The sequence below is a fragment of the Scyliorhinus torazame genome, chromosome 1 (assembly GCF_047496885.1).
Source record: "Scyliorhinus torazame isolate Kashiwa2021f chromosome 1, sScyTor2.1, whole genome shotgun sequence".
In the NCBI taxonomy this organism is placed as follows: Eukaryota; Metazoa; Chordata; class Chondrichthyes; order Carcharhiniformes; family Scyliorhinidae; genus Scyliorhinus; species Scyliorhinus torazame.
In genome coordinates this window covers 179,698,586-179,718,001 of record NC_092707.1, presented here as the reverse complement: position 1 = coordinate 179,718,001, position 19,416 = coordinate 179,698,586, and the positions used below count along the sequence as shown (strand labels likewise).

The following is a 19,416-nucleotide window of genomic DNA, read 5'->3' as shown; positions in this document are numbered from 1 at the left end:
TACCAACTGATACCTCATTCCTGGAGAGTCATTATTGTTTCATATAAATTTAACTTAAATAACAGCATCGTTGTTCTTAATCTAATCAACTATATTTATTTATGAATTAAATAGAATGTAATGATTCGAAGTGTAAGGTACTCTTTAAAGGTATGAAGACAATTCTACAGAGCACAACAAAGACTGCAATCTGTGTGTAAATAGTTCCAAGTTGTATTATTGAGGCAATTTTTGATTTGAAGTATATACAGATTAAAAATTGACAATTCCCCTCCATCTGCTGCTGTATGGATCATATAAATCTCAATTGACCAATGCACATGTGTGCTGTGAAATGGATGACCTGCTATACCCAACATAATAGAGAAATTGACATTTTGATTGTAAAGTGTTTGAAGGCAGGTTGCATTCCTTGACTGTCTCAGGTATTTGCAATATCAGTTTAATTATCCCATACAAATGACATGTGTCACCTGTACAAATGGCAAAAACATACATGTGATGCTTGCAATAGTGTTGTGTATCGCACATGGTTAATATATTCACACGAAGTGTAAATAAATTTGAATAATAAAACGTTTTATTAGTTTGAACCTCGCCAACTCATTATTTCCTGAGTGCAGTGGCTCAAATAGTTTAAGGTTGCAATTATTCCAGATCCATGTTGAATATGAGTGATAGGTAAGTCAGACTAAGAGAATGGTAACAATCTGTTTCCAGGCATAATGACCAAAGGTAAACCATATTGTGTATCTTGAATCCAGGTCCAAGGCATTAATTATTGCAGATAAACTGTCAGTCTATGATTTAGGCTAAAACTTGACATTGCACCTGCTTTTTTATCTGGTGTGAATTTGTGTTTCTTACTCAACAGTATAATCTGCTGCATTCAGAGCCTGATCTACTGGAAAACTCAGCTTGTGCCTAACTCCATACTACACTGTGTTCAAAGTTTGGGATCAATCCATGTACATCATTGTGTTGGGAATAAACAAATGTACTTCTTCAAGTCGTGAGTGAATCAAATGTCCCAATCAGACAGATTAAATGTCCACATTGAAGACACTTGCATTAATTCAGTTCTTCCAATGCTTCAAACATTGTGAAATAATAAATACGAAGATGCTTTTTCATGGGATTGCATTGGATTGAGACAAAGGCAATGCTAAATTGGAATAAGTCCACATCTCTGAGCTGACTACGGCTGCTAGGTTGCTGTTAATCATTACCACATATTTTAAAATATGCTTCACTGTTGATATGTTATTCTCCTCAATGCACAGAAGAGGCTCTGTTACCGACACAGCAATGAGATTGACTGAGGCACAGCAAACGATATATTGGGGATTTTCTAACAGCATTTAATTGATTAGAACCCTTTGTAATCGCTAACCATAATCTACTCTTAAATACACTCATGACAAAGATACACAATCACCAGGAACACAGACTTCCAGTTTTGTTTCTATTCTCTCGGGGTTTTACCAATAGTTAGGGATCACATTTTTCTTTCCATTTGATCATGAAAACCATAAACCAGTGGCCTTGATGATCACTAGTAGTGCAATGTATTTACATAAATAAAGGAAATAGATCTGCTCCACAACAATCTTGTTATCCAACCAGATATACCAATATAATAGGTAAAGCTGACCTCAGAATTATGTTAACTCACTTCATGTACAGCACCGTGTTCTTAATACTGATTTTCAATCACTGCCAATGGATATGAAAATGCATTATACTAAAAATTAGAACTCTGCTATTTTTAACTTTTTCAAACTAATAGTACTAATCCTGCACCCAAATTCCAATTAACCTCATCACTTAGTGTATTGTTAATTTAAATAATTGTGCCTCCCCCTAAATTTCACTTACTCTATTTACAATATCCAGCAATTAATAAGTTGTTGTTTAATCATGTGCAAAGTTTTCCATGGTCAGTTTTCTTTATAACCCTGGTACTAAAACCTATTTTAAGTAAAAACAAACTGTCCCAAATAAAGCTATTTCTCTCTTGGCATTAATCTGCATCCTGACGATGATAGGAACTAGGAGCAGGAACAGACAATTCAGCCCTTCGAGCCTCCGCCAATCAAGCTCGTTATTTTTTAAACCATTTGAGCGCACAGCTGAGTTGTTCCAACTTGAAAGGTGACGATTTTGAATTGCAAACCCATTTGCAATTCATCAAGCAGCTTTAACCAGGGCCCCGGCAAACTTCAATCAGACATACCCTGACAAAAGCCTATTTCCGCTCACAAACATGTGGACTAGGTGGTCCCAATTTAGGTGGGAAGCTTTCGGTTTTGGATCGCAGCTTTGGCGAACATTTGAAATCAGGCCCTCCCTCAGGCAATAAGCTACTGATCTTGCCCAGGCGAAACCTTTCTTTTTGCTGACGGGAGACAGCCAAAAACATTTGGGGTTCCAACTTTAGTTATACTGCAGCGCTTTCAACTGCCTGGTTAATGACCCACAGCTGCAACCAGGAAGCCTGCCAAGATACCCACGGATACACAACCAACTCTCACCCAGAGCTGGAGCTAAGGAAACAGAGAGTACGTGACTAAAACTGCGTTCAAAAATAATTCACATTTATTAATCAAAAAGTAAATCAATATTGTATCTCAGGTATAATATCTAAAAGTTGGTTATTCGGACGGGTGGGCTGAACAGTAGACCTTGCTGAATGAGATTGCTGTAAAACCCTAGGGAGCCTCATCGCCTCGGACCTTCCAACTGTTCTGCATCAAGAGCTGATGCATTGGAGTTGAGAGAACCAACAGCCAATAATGGGAAATGACTATTAAGACACATACTAAATTTACACAATGTAACAGCAATACCATACTGCAAGGGTGTATAGTTAGCTATCCAAGGTCCGCGCCTGTGCCAGGATAGTCCCCAGTGTGCTAAGAGCCAGTGACATTACATGCCTTCTCGTCCATTGCTATCTCAATAACAAAGATCTTTATTTAACAATTGCCTTGAAAAAGAATTTTCCCTTTTCCCGACTATTCAAAAGTGCGTACATGGTATTGTGGGTATTGCCCATTTTCAATCATACTTAGAATACACAACATGAAAAACAAACTTAACAAAATAACAAACTAGTAAAATTCAAGGATTTTGACCTTACATCACTTTTAATGATTTCTTGCCACCGTGTTTTCCTTTTGCTAAAGTGACACTCAATTCAGGCAACAGCAGAAAGGGTTAACAAGCAAAACCCAGCATGGTTTCAAACACCTCCCTAACCTCTTAGAAAGGAGATAGGGGACAGTTGGGTCTTGGTGTATACATTTTATGCAAGTAATAAAATATTACTATAACAAAAATATTAATGTGACTCTGCAGTCTGTCTTTTATAAGATACAACAAAAATGTACTAAAACAAACATTGTTTGAATTGCTGTAACATAACCCCAACGAGAGCTACAGGATAAAAGAAAGTTTCAAATATGTTTATGCAATAAATACAAGGGGGAAATTCACATGGAAATTATATTAAAATATCCTCTGGGAATTAGTAAGCGTACAAAAAAAAATCCAGAAAAATCATTAAATTCCAAAAACAAATACATATGTATACATATTCAACATATTTACATATTACATAGTGGTACAGTAAAAAAGCAGACAATTATTATTTTTCCAATTACTAAACAAGCCACTTTTTCACTGCTCGGTGTCCTAAGTACTGTTTAATTCACCAAATTTGACCTCTTTTTTTTAACCTTTCTTTAGATGAGCTGTAAACATTCTAACAAATATAATGTACACTTTATTTTGGCAATTTATGTCAGTGTGTTTCAATTGCTTAAGAGGAAATATACAAGGTCTTGGATGTTAATGAAAAAAAAAGTAATCTTCAACTATTCTGGATGAATTCGGATGAAGGGAAACGAAACAGATTTGTTTGTTAGGAGAACCCTAACACATTTGTCCCACACGTCAACTGGCCAATTAGCAGCAAAATTGCTACTTGCAACGGTAACGATTTCACTTTAAATGTATCTTTTGCTTCTGCTCAAGCATCTGGGCAGAAAGAAAGCGACCCAAGGAGTGAGGCGTTTTGCGTTAACCTGTTCTTTTAATTCCTGAGATTTGGCGGGGTGTTGAGGATGAGTGTATGAGAGAGAGTGTGTGTATGTATGAGAGTGTGTATGTGAGACAGAATGTGTGAGCGTATGTGTGAGAGTATATGTGAGAGTGTGAGAGCTTGTGTTTGTGTGTGCGTGTGAGAACGTATGTTTGAGTGTGTTAGAAAGTGAGTGTGAACGTGAGAGAAAGTGTGTGTGAGAGGGAGGGTGTGAGAGTGTGTGTAAGACAGTGCGTGCATGTGTGATTGTGTGTTTGTGAGAGTAAGTGCTGTGTGAGAGTTTGTGAGTGTGTATGTGAGAGAGTGTGTATGTGAGTTTGTGTGAGAGTGAGTGTATGTGTGAGAGTGTATGTGAGTGTGTGAGAGAGTGTGAAAAAGTGTGTGTGAGTGTGTGTTATTCACGTCCCATGAGAGTTGAGAACCGGTAGATGACATTGTAACACTGCTGCACAAACGTGTTTGTTACATTATCTGTATGCACAGAAATTCTAAGTTATTGTTGTGCAAACAGAAACCTCACAGGCGAAATGGATTCATAATGCGTCACTCCGTTTAAGTGCATCTCAACGACCAAAAGGTCCAACATTTCTGCTTTCAAATTGTTTTTACTTTGCAATTAGCTAAAATAAACGGGAAAACAGACATTTTGGACCCATCTGAACCCCTCCAAATGATTACCCCTCGCATGTTTCCGCCTGATCCTAAAATGTCAAAGACACATTATCAAAAGTTGTCAACGGGCGCAGCGTCAGTTTCCTGGGTTCCTCAAACTCAGTGAACTTGTCTAATTTTATATTTTAGAATATGGACAATGACAAAAAACTACATGCTGATTTCAAACTTCAATCTTGTTGACGTCTCTCTTCACCTTTCAACGGTTTACAGATTGAAGTGACCAGAATAACATTTTGGGAAATGATTCCCCATCAAGTATGTGTGCGGTTAAAACCAGGATTTCTTTTAGGAACACCCACGGCTGCATGTGAAAACATTTCGATTGATCTGGAGTTGCCAGACCATCTTCCCAATGCATCGTTATTTTGGAATTGTATTTAATTTAACATTGCAGGTCCACTAGGCAGAAGAACTGGACCTGCGGGCGCCAAATAACTTACAAGACAGGTCCTCCGAGGGCGAACTATATATAAATAAATCTTTTACAAAATTCGTGGCAGATCCGTTCGAGATAATAAATACAAGCCTTTTCCCAAGAGCAGACTCCGTTTAGTTAACACACCAGCGGCTGTACGCGGACAATTCGATAGCCATCTTACTTTCTGATTAAACTCAACTCATTCTCACCCTTTCAGAGTAGCCGCTGCTGTGAGGAGGTCCCTCTGAAAAATTCAGCCAAGAACACGTTTTTTTTTGCTACAACTTTCGCAAATTATCCGTGTAATTTAGCTACGAGAAAAAAAAAACCTTTGTTCTACAGCGGGGTGCGGGGGGTGGGGGGGGGTGGGGGATAACCACTTGATTTACCACAATAATTGCATGAAATGTGTGTTCTCCCCTCTCTCCTAAGTGTGTGTGCAGTCCAGTGCTAAATAACATTCTCTGCTGCACACTGGCTAGATCCCTTTTCAGTTTGTTTGTTTGTTTTTTGCTTTGTAAAATCCAGTTCATATCTTTTTTTTAAAAAGTATTTTCTTATCTTGGCGAGAGTGTGTGAAGCAGTCATTGAACTGGGGTCTGCAGTGTGTGATGAAGCGGCGGAGTGTCCCTTTGTGAATATACATCCTCCATGCCTGGGTGGCCGGGGATTCCAGCTGGGGTCATTCGTTTTTCCTTCTGCCTTCTGTTACAAAACCAAACTCTGACCACCTCTTTCTCTAACTGCAGACTGTCAGCCAAGCTGGTGATCTCATGAGCTGATGGCTTGGGGCACTTTAAGAAGTGGTTTTCTAAGGCCCCCTTCACTCCAATTTCAATAGAGGTCCTCTTCTTTCTCTTCCTTCCCTGGGCAGCAATCTTGTCGATGCTGGTGGGGCTCCCTGAGGTCGAGTCAGTCTCTTCCAGCCACTTGTTCAGCAGAGGCTTCAGTTTGCACATGTTTTTGAAGCTGAGCTGCAGGGCTTCGAACCTGCAGATGGTGGTTTGGGAGAAGACGTTGCCGTAGAGGGTGCCCAGCGCCAAGCCAACGTCCGCCTGGGTGAAGCCCAGCTTGATCCGCCTCTGTTTGAACTGCTTTGCAAAGTGCTCCAGGTCATCGGAAGTGGGCGCATCTTCATCCGAGTGGTCCTGGTGGTGTTGCGGCGGATGCTCCTGGTGGTTGTCATGGCCACCTGGGTCTTCATGAAGAGCATCAGTCATGCCATGGTGCAGCGATGGGTTCGGGGGGCTCAGCATGCTGTTGAGGCTGGTGAAGCCCGGCTGCGAGTAAAGCAGGGGCTGGTGCCCGTTGGAGGAGGACGGTATCCCCGGGAGGTGGTGTGTCGCCGTCGGTCCCCATGCCCCGCCGGGGTGGTTGGCATGAGTCTGTGGGTGCACCATGTGGTGGGGTCGGTGGTGAAGGCTGTTGCCCAGGTCGTCCCTGGCCGTTTGCACGTTGGCTTTTCCTGGATCTTGCTGCCCGAGGTGAGAAGCGGTGACCCAAGGTGCCCCGTCAGTGATAGAGGAAAGCCACTGATGGCTGTGACTGATGGGGTGCCCATTGCTGCTCAGTCCATGCAAGTAGTCACTTTGCACCATTTTCTGCACTTCTCTGTAGGTAGTTCCGGGATGCATCCTATCAGAGTCCGGATGCACCAACGAGTTCGAGTGGAGCGAGTTATTCCTGGGAATGTAATGAGCCGAAGCTGTGGTGGCCATGACTCGCACTTCCAAACTGACGGGCTTGCAGCTACTTTGCACAGCTTTAGCAGAGCCGGCTGTGGAGCAGCCGGAGACAGGGCGAGGAGTCCTGAACACGCCTCTGCCCCCTTCCCCATTGGCTCACCCCGACTGACTGGCAGCAGATGCCCCGCCTCGCCTCCATGCTGATTGGCGGACAGCCTCCCTGCTCGTCAGGCAGCCCCACCCCCTTAATCCTGATAAGCCAATCCGGTGTTGATTGGCAGGAGGTTCCCCCCCCCTCCCCCACCCCAGCCCGGGGCAGCCCATTGGCAGTCACTAGTGATTTGGGGTTTCAGATCCCATCCGCCGGCACTCGGTTCCAGACGCGATTGGTTACTGTGTCCTGGTTTATGCAATTTCAGTCGGCCACGTGGGGGACAAGAAACTAAGTGATCTTTCATTTAAACCAAAAAAAAAACCCACCCCGGAATAATAAAAGCGTGCGGAAATAAATGGCAGGGCGATGCTGAAAGATAACACGAATGTTCTTCAGCAGAAAATGTCCTCAAGTTGAAGAGGCTCGGCTGCTAATTGTTCCCTCCACCTTTTGATCTGATATTGTTTGTGTGTGTGATCTTTACACACACACACACACATATAGTATATATATATGGGGACAGAGACGATTATTGTCACTGAGCTGCCGACTCAAAGAACAAAGAACAAAGAAATGTACAGCACAGGAACAGGCCCTTCGGCCCTCCAAGCCCGCGCCGACCATACTGCCCGACTAAACTACAATCTTCTACACTTCCTGGGTCCGTATCCTTCTATTCCCATCCTATTCATATATTTGTCAAGATGCCCCTTAAATGTCCCTATCGTCCCTGCTTCCACTACCTCCTCCGGTAGCGAGTTCCAGGCACCCACTACCCTCTGCGTAAAAAACTTGCCTCGTACATCTACTCTAAACCTTGCCCCTCTCACCTTAAACCTATGCCCCCTAGTAATTGACCCCTCTACCCTGGGGAAAAGCCTCTGACTATCCACTCTGTCTATGCCCCTCATAATTTTGTAGACCTCTATCAGGTCGCCCCTCAACCTCCTTCGTTCCAGAGAGAACAAACCGAGTTTATTCAATCGCTCCTCATAGCTTATGCCCTCCATACCAGGCAACATTCTGGTAAATCTCTTCTGCACCCTCTCTAAAGCCTCCACATCCTTCTGGTAGTGTGGCGACCAGAATTGAACACTATACTCCAAGTGTGGCCTAACTAAGGTTCTATACAGCTGCAACATGACTTGCCAATTCTTATACTCAATGCCCCGTCCAATGAAGGCAAGCATGCCGTATGCCTTCTTGACTACCTTCTCCACCTGTGTTGCCCCTTTCAATGACCTGTGGACCTGTACTCCTAGATCTCTTTGACTTTCAATACTCTTGAGGGTTCTACCATTCACTGTATATTCCCTACCTGCATTAGCCCTTCCAAAATGCATTACCTCACATTTGTCCGGATTAAACTCCATCTGCCATCTCTCCGCCCAAGTCTCCAGACAGTCTAAATCCTGCTGTATCCTCAGACAGTCCTCATCGCTATCCGCAATTCCACCAACCTTTGTGTCGTCTGCAAACTTACTAATCAGACCAGTTACATTTTCCTCCAAATCATTTATATATACTACAAACAGCAAAGGTCCCAGCACTGATCCCTGTGGAACACCACTGGTCACAGCCCTCCAATTAGAAAAGCATCCCTCCATTGCTACCCTCTGCCTTCTATGGCCTAGCCAGTTCTGAATCCACCTTGCCAGCTCACCCCTGATCCCGTGTGACTTCACCTTTTGTACTAGTCTACTCCTGTCGAGAGCCAAGATCCCTTCCCACCACTTCTGTCACCGACACACTGAGCAAATCAACCGGAGTTAGATTTCGGATGTCATATTTGCAGAACTTTCAGACTTTCTTTCTTAACAAATATAAAACTAATTATTTTAACACAGTTCAAATTGATGAGCACAGAAGTGACCTTTAAAAAATAGTGGCAACCAGATATGGGGTCAAAAAGATAAACGATTTCTGCATAAATCGTACTTTTACATCTTTCATTATAATATTAACAAAGACGGCTTGTGGTGGTGATGGTGGGGGGGAGGGATGACATTTTGTTCTTATCCGCCTCCATTTCTAATGCTATTCCTTTCTCGGAGTTACAAAGCCAATGCGCAGAGTGGACTGGGCCAAACCCTTAATCCAGCCCCTTTGTTTGCTCCAAAAACCAATTCAAATTCAAATTGAATCTAAATCCACGGTCCCCCACAAGAGAGACGAGCCAGATCGAAGCTGACAAGAACAAGCATTACACCTGATCTTGGCCTTGATCCGACGCTTGATCTTAGCCACCGAGATCATTCGATCTAGTTTATCACTGGGACAATGCATCTTGATAAGTGAATGAAGTTTCACGTTTTTGTTTAGTGTTTTAGACAGTTAATACTTATTTCTTCCCAAACCCACCGGGAATTCATTTCCATCTTTTACAGTCCTGCTTGATTATTTTTCTCTCCACGTTTTTTCCCCATGCCCCACAGCAAATTACCAATTCTATGAATTGCAAAACAGCATTCAGAGCAGGTCTCCGTGCTGCAGGGGAAGTCTCTTACAAACACAAGCACGTCCTTTAATGTTAATTTAGGACATTTTAATGTTAGATCGTAGTTTGCAAGGCACCATTACTCTCGGCATACATACACGCCTTACACCGGCCTTTAATTCCCATTAGTCCCGCAAATCTCAACGTGGATGTATCTATTCCCTCTTATTTTTGAGCCTTCCTCTGGGCTGCGAGTTCTCATCACACGGCGGACTCTCATTACGATGCAGAGCGCTTGGGGAAGATGGTAAGTTTCCACACCGCAGACTGCAAATTGATTGACACTTATTAGGAAATAATAGTTTCACTCGCCTTAAAACTCCGAGCAAAGTTTTTTTTTAACTGGAGGCTGATGTCTTGTCAACTTTTGAATTAGAAATATGCAGATGTTCATTTTTAAAATATTCAATCGCCGCACGGTCCTCTAAAATACAGTTTCTGTTGTGTGAAATCCATTTGAATAATATTGTGTGACTGGTTGCGATTGTCTACCTGCAGGCTCTCTCGCTCCCTTTTACTGTCGCCTTGCCTCTCTGTCCTCCCCTCCCCCATCCATATCTCTTTTTCTACCCATCGATTAAAGTAACTTTCGCTCATTGACAGTTCACAGAAAAGTCTGATTCATTCTCACTGTAACAAATGTGGTTAGGGCTCCACATGTGCCGTGGTCCTTCTGTATGGGTGCTTGGAAAGAGAATGCGGGTTGATTCCATCAATGTGAAGTCAGGGGTTCAGCTCTGGTCAGGTGAATGATCCCAGTGAAGTCCAATACCAGGGGGCAAGGTTTGACCTTCGCCAGTGTCCTGTTGCTCAGAACTGTGGCACAATTATCATTCGGAAGGTTCTTTGGGGAGTTGCTGACCGAATATGAGTGATGGGTCAGCCCGGGATAGGGGGAATAGGGCAAGGTGTGTGTGTGTGTGTGTGTGTGTGGGGGGGGGGGGGGGGGTGGAGAGAAGGAATCCTCATTGCACATGTGATTTATCCTGGAACTCTTGCTGATGTGAGAAGCTTTCTGGAAACATTTGTTGTAACTTCACCAGCACAATGCACATGGGATGAGTTCACACTCTCAAGGAGCAGAGAAAAAAAATAAACATTGCAGAGAGAGTCACCGGTCCCGAGGAGGCAACCGTGAGGCGGTGAAACGGATTTTTAAAATGTGCATTTATATAGCGCCTTTTCGGACAGGTTTCTCGATGATTTTTATCACCAATGAGGCGCTTCTGAAGTGTAGTCGCTGTGGTGTCTTGGAAAGGCGGTGCAAGTGCGCACGGGGGCACTTTGCCGTCAGCCTCTCTCTCTCTCTCTCTTTCCTCTACATGTTTCCAGGCTGTGGTGTATAACAACATCCCACAACTTTCTGCAGCTTCTGCAGTGGAGGCGAAGACTTGCAGCAGTTTTGTGGGGGAGCAGTGTAAAACACTCCTTGGAGACGTTACTCTGCAACAAGGCTCCGACGTGAAAGCACCAAGCCTTCAGTGCCGCTTCTCGAGGTGAGCTCAGAGACTTTCTCTGGAACTCCCGATCTGTCAAATTTGGTCAACGGGTATCGCTTTTGAATTCCGCTGACCCGCTCTTGATCCCAGGAACCAGACCGCATTCCGGCATGAAGCTCCTGGATACAGGAACTTTATTTAGTTCGATGACAATAAAACATTGGATGGGGGTGGTGGTTGAGGGGGGGGGGGGGGGAGGGGGGTAGGAATCTCTCTTTCAGTAAAAAGCAGGAGCCTGCCCCTTTTAATTGTTAATTAGCAACATCAAATTCTCATGAATCATAGTCTGCAGCCATAACATTCTCATTTATTTCATCGGCGGCTTGTCAATTACAGAGAAAAACAGCCTTTCTTTTACTTTAAGGCGGGATTTCATCTCTGACAAATTCTTTAAAAGCCTAGCTAGCGCCCGTTAAAGAGAAATGAATCAAGTCTAATCCTGGGATTTAAGACAAATCATGTAAATCATCCCAGTTTCTCAGTCAAGGTTTATGATATTATCTGAATCCCACCACTAAATGATCTCCATTCCTAGGTATCTATTCCTCTCTAAAACAGCTTAGATTGCCTCTACATGTCCTTATACTCTGTGCTCATTTTTCAACGCTTTCATATTAATTGTTGCAATCTAGTTTGAATGCATTAGTGACACGGAGCTTGCAAGCAGTCGGCACAAAACATCTCAGCTGTGTTCAAATATCAAGATCTAAACTTCAAATAATATAAATTGTGAAAACCGAAAACAACCAAATACCAGAGCACGATTTGAGTTCGCACAAAGATTTGGGTCGGGGCGGGGTGGGGGTGGGGGAGAGCATTGCAATTCTAAAGAGCTCGAACCTCATCCATCACCTTTATTTCAGTATCCAGGTTACCACATTGTAATCACCTATTCATTTATATTACTCTACCGACTACGGTGTGTCACCATTGCCCAGTTCAGATCCTTCGAAGCTTTTAAACATCGCATCTCGAAGGTACAGTTCACCATGTGCATCATCCATACATATAAAGTTGGAAGGAGCTGCTGTAAGTCCCCTGCTTAAACGTTGCGTCCGATTTGTTACACAATCAACACCTTCGTTGCATTAGAGACGGGCAGGTATTACTCTAGTTGATGACACACCGTAACATACAGAAGGAAAGTTTTGAAGCTTTGATGGGCCCAGTAGTACCTCACTCTGCACGTGTCCCAGAGTGGAGGGCACAGCTATTGGGATATACACTTTTAGTTCTTCAAATTAATTTGGTGGCACATAACTGGAGTGAAGAAAGAGATAGAGCAGATAAATACTGGATCTCTGCTTGATTGGAAGTGTCTGGAGCCCGAGTAGCACATCCAGTGGCTTCATTGTAAGGAAGGGCCCTTTATAAAGAACCATCGTATAATTTGCAACATTATAGCATTCTATAACACTCGATGGCACGTAACTTCTATTAGAAATTGAACTGTAAAATGGGTTGATTATCTGGTTATTCTGAGATTCCCTTTTCTGTGCCACTTACCCCAGACTCTTGCTGCGAGAGTTTGATACTGGAATTATACTCTTAGTTGATGTTTGAACTGGAGAAATTCCTGGAATGAACCAGCTGGAGTGAGGCATAGAATGCTGACTACACTTGAGCATTGCTGATACCCGGGTGACTAGTAAGGAGCAGAAACTTTCAGTAGAAATGCCCATGCACGTTCTGCAAACTGAAGCATTTTGGGTCTGACGAGTAAATAAGGAGGCGAGGATGTTTTTCAGAAGAATAGGCCCACCAACTTCAAAGTAGAACCAGTTTCCCTGCCAGGTAAAATAATGTTCCAACCTGTGTAGTCAGGTAAAATAAAAATGCCACAGGTGCATTTTTGACCCATTCAATCATACACACCTGAAGGAAAAGGTTTAAATAGAATCGTAAATGCTAACCATTGTATATTATTGATTAATGTAAAGCTTTGGCTGTGTTCCTTGCTACATTACTGCTCAGTTTCATCTATAAAAGTCACAAACTCAGTGTTAGCAGCATAAGGTTCCTAAACCATAGCAATAAGCTGTTGCATCGGATGCAGTGGGATTTTAATCAACAAAAAGTTCTGATTTTCTCCCCATACTAGTGTGCACTAGTTCCCCTCTGGTACCTTGCTTAAGTGACCATTATGCGCGTGCGAGCCATAACAGTGACTGCAGCTTGGCTTTTTAACTACTGTATTCCTCAGCACTGAGCCTAATCCGGCCCTCAACTGAGCTCCTCTTGCTATCATCCACATTCCAGATTAGTTAACTGCACAGCCTTATAATCAAACTAAGATTTGTTCGGTCTGTAAGGATCATCTATTCAGTAGGCAAACTCACTGAGCCACTGGGAGACCAGCAATGGATTCTGAAAAGCTGACACCATTTGGTGATTTTGTCAGGCATGCAAAGAGAAATGATCTTTGTTTCTGTCCATTAGAATTTGTTCCCTACCAACTGCTTAAAAGGTGTCTCTGCATCGTTGTCCCAAAAGATTGTGCTTTTTGTGCCTTGTTGTTTGAGATCTCTGGTAACTGGGGTACACAGTGCAAACAAAACCAGAACTGCAATTCATTTTAGTTGAAGAAAAATGTAGAAGAATGTTCAAAATTTAAGAATACAGTATTGCTGATGCAATCTAGTGGCCAAAAAAACTCTGTAGCTATTTTACCCTCTGCTGATTTAAAAATAAAGATCATTGAATAATCAGTCCCATGACTGAAGTGTCTAGATCTCTGCATTATTGAATCACATTTCTAAGAATGTGGTCACAATTTTGAGCATTGTCTAAAGAGCACTCTTAATCACACTCTGTGTGAAAGAAATTACATTATAAATAAAATGCCTTTACATGTTGTAGGACTGGTTGAACTGATTGCTGATTTCCCCTAAAAATAAAATCAAGTGCATTATGGCCCTTTTGAGAAACTACAATTATTTATTTTTTGGTTTGTGTTTTTGTTTAAAGTTGCTGTCAGTTTGTAGAAGGGTTCAGCCAAATGTTGAAGTAAGGCTGCCGCAGCCCTGTCATTGTCTTCGACTTGGTTCATACCCAGCACCAATATACCATAAAGCTTGAATCACTGCACAACTGAAGTTACAACTGATTGTGTTCATGTTTGCCAATTCCCCAAATTTTAGCTATGTTGTTAAGGAAAGGAAAGAGTTACAAGTGTCTGTTACCTCTCGCTTAAATCCGTAAGGCGCTGAGATTTGCTTTTTGAATCAACTCAAGTTCAGGGAATTGGCCAGTCGACTTCTAGAACTGACCACGAATTGACAAATGAGAAGGTTAGAGCAGATGGTGTTAGGAGCTGTTTATTTCTACATCTTAACAGAAAGCAGAACATGCTCAGGGCAGTCAGTTATTGTTTTCAGATGTAATGTTACACATGGCTGTTAGAGATGGCAATTTATTAAATTAATTCCTTCATTTCCCTGAAGGTGTCTTACCAGCTAAAAAAAGTTTGACTTTTCTAATAAAAAGAATTAATTTATAGAAATACTTAATGAGCAGCAATTTCTAATTCGTGTGCAAGAGGATACAATTTATTCTTGTTATTTGATCCATATAATATTCCTTTTCAGTTAAAATATATCAAATATCTTTACGACTTATTACAGTCAAACTAATAAAATGCAATTGTTAATTTGAATAGTTTAATGATTATCTTATTACTGAGGAAATATATTTTGCAACAGTTTTATAATATCACATCAGCTGCATTATTTATGATTTTCCTAATTGCAAAACATCAAAAGCTGCTATTTTACTTTCAATTGAAGCAGACGGAAATGCAAGGCCTGTTGTGGTTGAAGGACAAGCAGTAAGTTTGTTAAAAGTGTCCAGATGCTGGATGGGGAAGAATATGCCCTTGTCTGGGTGAGGTGCGTTTTTGCCAGGATGCTGATGGTTACCATGGAGAGGGAGATGAAGGGATCACAGAGCTCACATTGAAGGGAGCCTAACCTCAGGGAAAAAAAAAAGCCTCTGTGTAACTGGAAAAAAAAAGAGAGCCAAAATCAAAGTCTAGGCTTTGCATTGAGCTCCATTATGGAATGTAATCATTCTGGTCAAACTTTATGAAGGGCACCATTTTCAAGTCCTTTTAAAATAAATCGGCTTGAAGCACCAGCGATTAAAAAAAAAAAAATCTGGATTATTTTCCCATTAAACATTGCACTCTTACTCATTAAAATGATCTGTAATATTTTGGAAATCGCAATGCAGTGATAAATGCTCCTTAAGAAACCATAGCTTTACTAAAGAACAGGATGAAGCTATAGGATATATGAGTAGTGTTTTGTATGAAATATTTTTTGGCATATGAAAAGAGGACTATTATACTCTTCTTTGCCATTTCATAATTCAAGTTTTCCATTTCAATAGCCTTTCAAAATCAATTTGTAAACCATTATTAAAAACGGGTAAAGCAGAAATGCATGTGTTTTCCCAATAGACTATAACTCACATATAGAGCATGGAGTTAATTTCTTAGTCAACTTGTATGTAGGTATCAGTCACATGATCCCAGAAGCTTTCAGAACACACATCGACACCATCACTACCCTTTCATTGTGTCGCCGTCATATCCCACTTACTGCCAACAGGAAGAAAAGTCAGAAATGAACATTGTTTCCGATTCTTAATAAAAACAAACTATACCATGCTGTAAAGAACAAAATAAAAGTGATGGTGAATCTAAGGCTGTAGTTCTGACCTGCGCTCTGCTGGCAGTTATGGAACACAAGGTTTGTTCCTGGTGGTTTATGACATCACCAGACCATTCTGTGGAGTTAATGCATCATATAACTCACTGACAGCCATTTATTATCTTGTATTTGCGAGGGCCACTTGAGGTCACTGCCATGTGGACTGCTGGAAGTGAACCGTGTGAATCAGTAAAAGTGAGCATGCATTGCACTTTTCCTAATGTGGCTATGCTCTATTAAAAATTTTGCATTATGTGCTATGAATGCTTTAATAAATGTTATATTTTCTGCCAGCTCGTCACAATAAAATGTTCCTCAGAACAGCAGAACATCATCTGTTTTTAAATTATTTTGTTGAGAAATGCCAATGTGAGAAATACAAGGATATATCATTGATGTATTTAAGGTCAGGAAGATTCCTTTAAATTTATCTGTGTAGTAACTCCACAGCAGCATGGATTTGGCATTTGATATTAATACTTAGCATTTCATTTCAATTTTTCACGTAAGAGTGACTACAGCATGACTAACTGAAACCACATCCTTGTTTCTATTTTCAAATGTAAGAATGGGCAGCGTTTAGGTAAGTACGTAAACAAAGGGTGTTGGAGCCCGATTAGCACAGTGCAAAGGCATTACTTACTCAGGCATTCTGCACCCACTCGAGAGTGAAAATAACAACAAAGGAACTCCTCCACAAACAGCCTCTGCATAATAACAATGAATTCTTTAATGCCATTTAAAACTATAAATTCGTCAATTCTATATAATTTAAGTGCGGTAGTACTCTTTTCTTGATGGAGATAGGATTATTTTAGTTAAAATAAGTCAAAATTGTAGCACACTTTACCAAACATATCACACAATTAACAGCCTAATTCATCCCTGAGAGTTTGCAGCCTTGGCTGGTCTCCTCCATGGCTGCCATGGCATTAGTTAACATACAAGTTAGACATAAGTTGTACAACCTTTTTTCCTTATCCTGTCCCTTTCATAGACTGCCTTGAACGTATGCTCTGAAATTTGAGGAAGTTTAACCAACTGGGACAAGGACAGACATCCCAACATTCAATGTTCTGCTTTAGGGCCAAGTCTGTCATTTCTACTGGCACCACCTTGAGAAATGCTGTTCTTAAGGTATGTTTACTCTGCTGAATATTTCCCTTTTGAGGTTAGTCTGAATCGGACAACATGTTTTTGTACAGAAACAGTGCATTCTTTAACCTTTTTCCAGCAACAAGCGTAAATAAAACACAACGGGTGAGTAATTTGGCTTGAGTGATGGCATTAAACAGGCAATATTGAATTGACTGCCCATTATATGTATCACCTGATACTTAATTCAGTTCCATTGCAGTCAATGTTATTATCAAGTGCTGCTTATAACGAGTAGCTGATTGGTTATTTCCCATCTTGTGCCACGGTCCAAGGCAAATGTGGCTGATATGTTTTACAAAGGACCTTGAGTGATGAGCAACTTGTGGAGTTGTATTGTTTGGTTGGAGACCGACCAGATAAAGCTTTGGAAAAATAGGGAGTTTTCTCTGTTGTAAGTGTTTGTGTAACACTGAAATTACATTATCAAAGACAGTAGCCATCTATTTTTAATGATCAATGCTATTGTTTTAACCTATGTTCTCAACTAAGTTGGTTGCAAACTTGCCTGGGAGGTTTGCATCGTCTTATTAAATTACCCTCAAGAGAACACCATATTCACAGTTATACTCATCAAAGGTACACCCTCTTGACCTAAGCAAATTGACAAATATGGGGGTTATGTCAACTGAAGTCCTTAGAAAAAACAATGAATGAATACTATACATTGAAAAAAAACTTAAACTTTAAGCTTTACAATTTTCAGCTTCTGTACGTTTCTATCAACGGTCTTTGACCAACTTGCTGAATCCTTTGGCCGATTAACTTCTGAAGAAGTTTATTCAGAAATATCTTACTATTTTTGAGAGAAAATGAACTGCAGAACTGAAGTGTTAGATTAGAACGAGTCAAGATTTATTTCAGCTCACAGCAGAGCCTATGTCTGCAAACCCCACGGGGAAACTATTCTGGTCTTGTACAGTGACAATGCAAACGCATTCACAATGAACATATTTATGATTTTGCAACAACCAGAACAATCCTTTTCTCCAGATTTTTATGTAATTTTCAACATTTTTTATCTTTGCATCAGCTCACTAACATAGACTACTTTCATGTCGAACCAACAGCAGCAACAGAACTTGTACACATCTTTCAAACAAGTAATTTAACTATGTTGAGAGCCATTGGTCAGTAACAAAATTACATTTTCCGTTTCCTCCTTTGGAATGAGTTTTCAAACCAGTTCCTTTCTTAGTATATAGGTTGCTTGAGACTAAAACAGACACTGATCAGACACAGGCAGATGGAAAAGGGCAGCTTAGCAACGAGTCCTTTTGAGGCCTCACTTACAAATTGTTAAATAGTAGGTTTCAAAATAAAGTTGTTAGCACAAATGACCATTGTTTGTTGTGCATCGTGAGTTTTGCTTCCCCACTGCTCTAAAAATGATCACAGACATAGTTCAGATACCACAATGTAATTATTATTAATAAATAATGGCAATGCTAATGCAACTTTTTATAGTTAACAGCAAGATTAAGGTCTGTAATCCACTGAATGAAGCACCTATTGATACGTTGGAGTGTTTTTAAAAGTTTTACATTTGTGGAAAATGTACACGGCACAGAGCAACCCCACAAATGTGGGACTAATTTCTTGTGTTGTCGTTGGCTAGGTCTGCAGAGCTTATGTGAAGGAAAATCCATTGACGGCTTTGCACAACACTTCAGTTATTTCCATGGCTCGTTAGTCAAAGGACGAAACCCTACAGATATCTCTTGGGACTATTTTTTTATTTAGCTATGTGGTTTACATTTGCGCCTTGAATATTAGGAGCTGAATGTTTGTACAATAAATGTCTCATTGTTCTTTTAAAAAGGCATAAGCATCTTTAATGGATAAATTATCAATGAATTTGTATAATATTTTGTTTCAATATTAAAATTTGATTAGTTGTACATTTTTGTTATTGCCAATTTCAATAAATGTGTTCGATAAGGTTTAAACATGTTTCAAAAATGTATTAACTTTACTTTGCAAAGAAGTCTGTCCTATGATATCCACTATCTTTTTATTCTATAGTTATTTTATACTGAGATGGTAATCCTAGCACAGCCACTGAAAGATATACTGTGAACTACTACTACTGTTTCACCAGGAGCTATTTCCATTTATGTTGCTTTGGGACAAGTCTCATAGCAATAGCCAATAGTGTAATATGCATACAAGCTCCCAAATTGTCCCTCTCATTTTGTAGTGCACATATGCCATCTCTCAATTTTAGGTGGCAAGATCCTGATCTTGATTGGCAATTTTCTTGACACACAATGGAAGATTGACCATATTTATTCTGTTAGCGTGTGAGGGATGTGGGCTGTGGCACACGTTGTAAATAACTTGAGACAATTCATTGATCTAATTGTACTAAACCTAGACTAACTTTCCCTGGCATGTTGATGAACATAGTGAAGCTGGATTCTTTTGCCATATGTGTCGGAGCTATTCACAGATTGAACTATTTTGACAAATATACTTAAACTATGCATCAATAATTAACCAGGAAAACATCTACA

The 19,416-nt window shown here is 40.8% G+C and overlaps 1 protein-coding gene and 1 long non-coding RNA gene across 3 annotated transcripts; one reads left to right on the top strand and one right to left on the bottom strand.

The window, feature by feature from the left end:
- Positions 1-558: 558 nt before the first annotated feature.
- On the bottom strand, positions 559-6,988 carry pou3f1 (POU class 3 homeobox 1). Its single transcript, XM_072501302.1, has one exon. It carries the CDS (start codon positions 6,914-6,916, stop codon positions 5,783-5,785), a length of 1,134 nt encoding a protein of 377 aa, XP_072357403.1. The 5' UTR covers positions 6,917-6,988; the 3' UTR covers positions 559-5,782.
- Positions 6,989-9,203: 2,215 nt separating this feature from the next.
- LOC140417845 (uncharacterized) lies at positions 9,204-18,849 on the top strand. Of its 2 annotated transcripts, XR_011944790.1 has the most exons (4): positions 9,204-9,781; positions 10,904-11,030; positions 16,743-16,882; positions 18,519-18,849. It is a non-coding gene; the product is annotated as an uncharacterized lncRNA (long non-coding RNA). The 2 variants fall into 2 exon arrangements; XR_011944789.1 differs by lacking the exon at positions 10,904-11,030.
- Positions 18,850-19,416: the final 567 nt, after the last annotated feature.

Bases quoted from the DNA above. Each gene is read 5' to 3' on its own strand.
- pou3f1 (XM_072501302.1), bottom strand. From the start codon at position 6,916: ATGGCCACCACAGCTTCGGCTCATTACATTCCCAGGAATAACTCGCTC.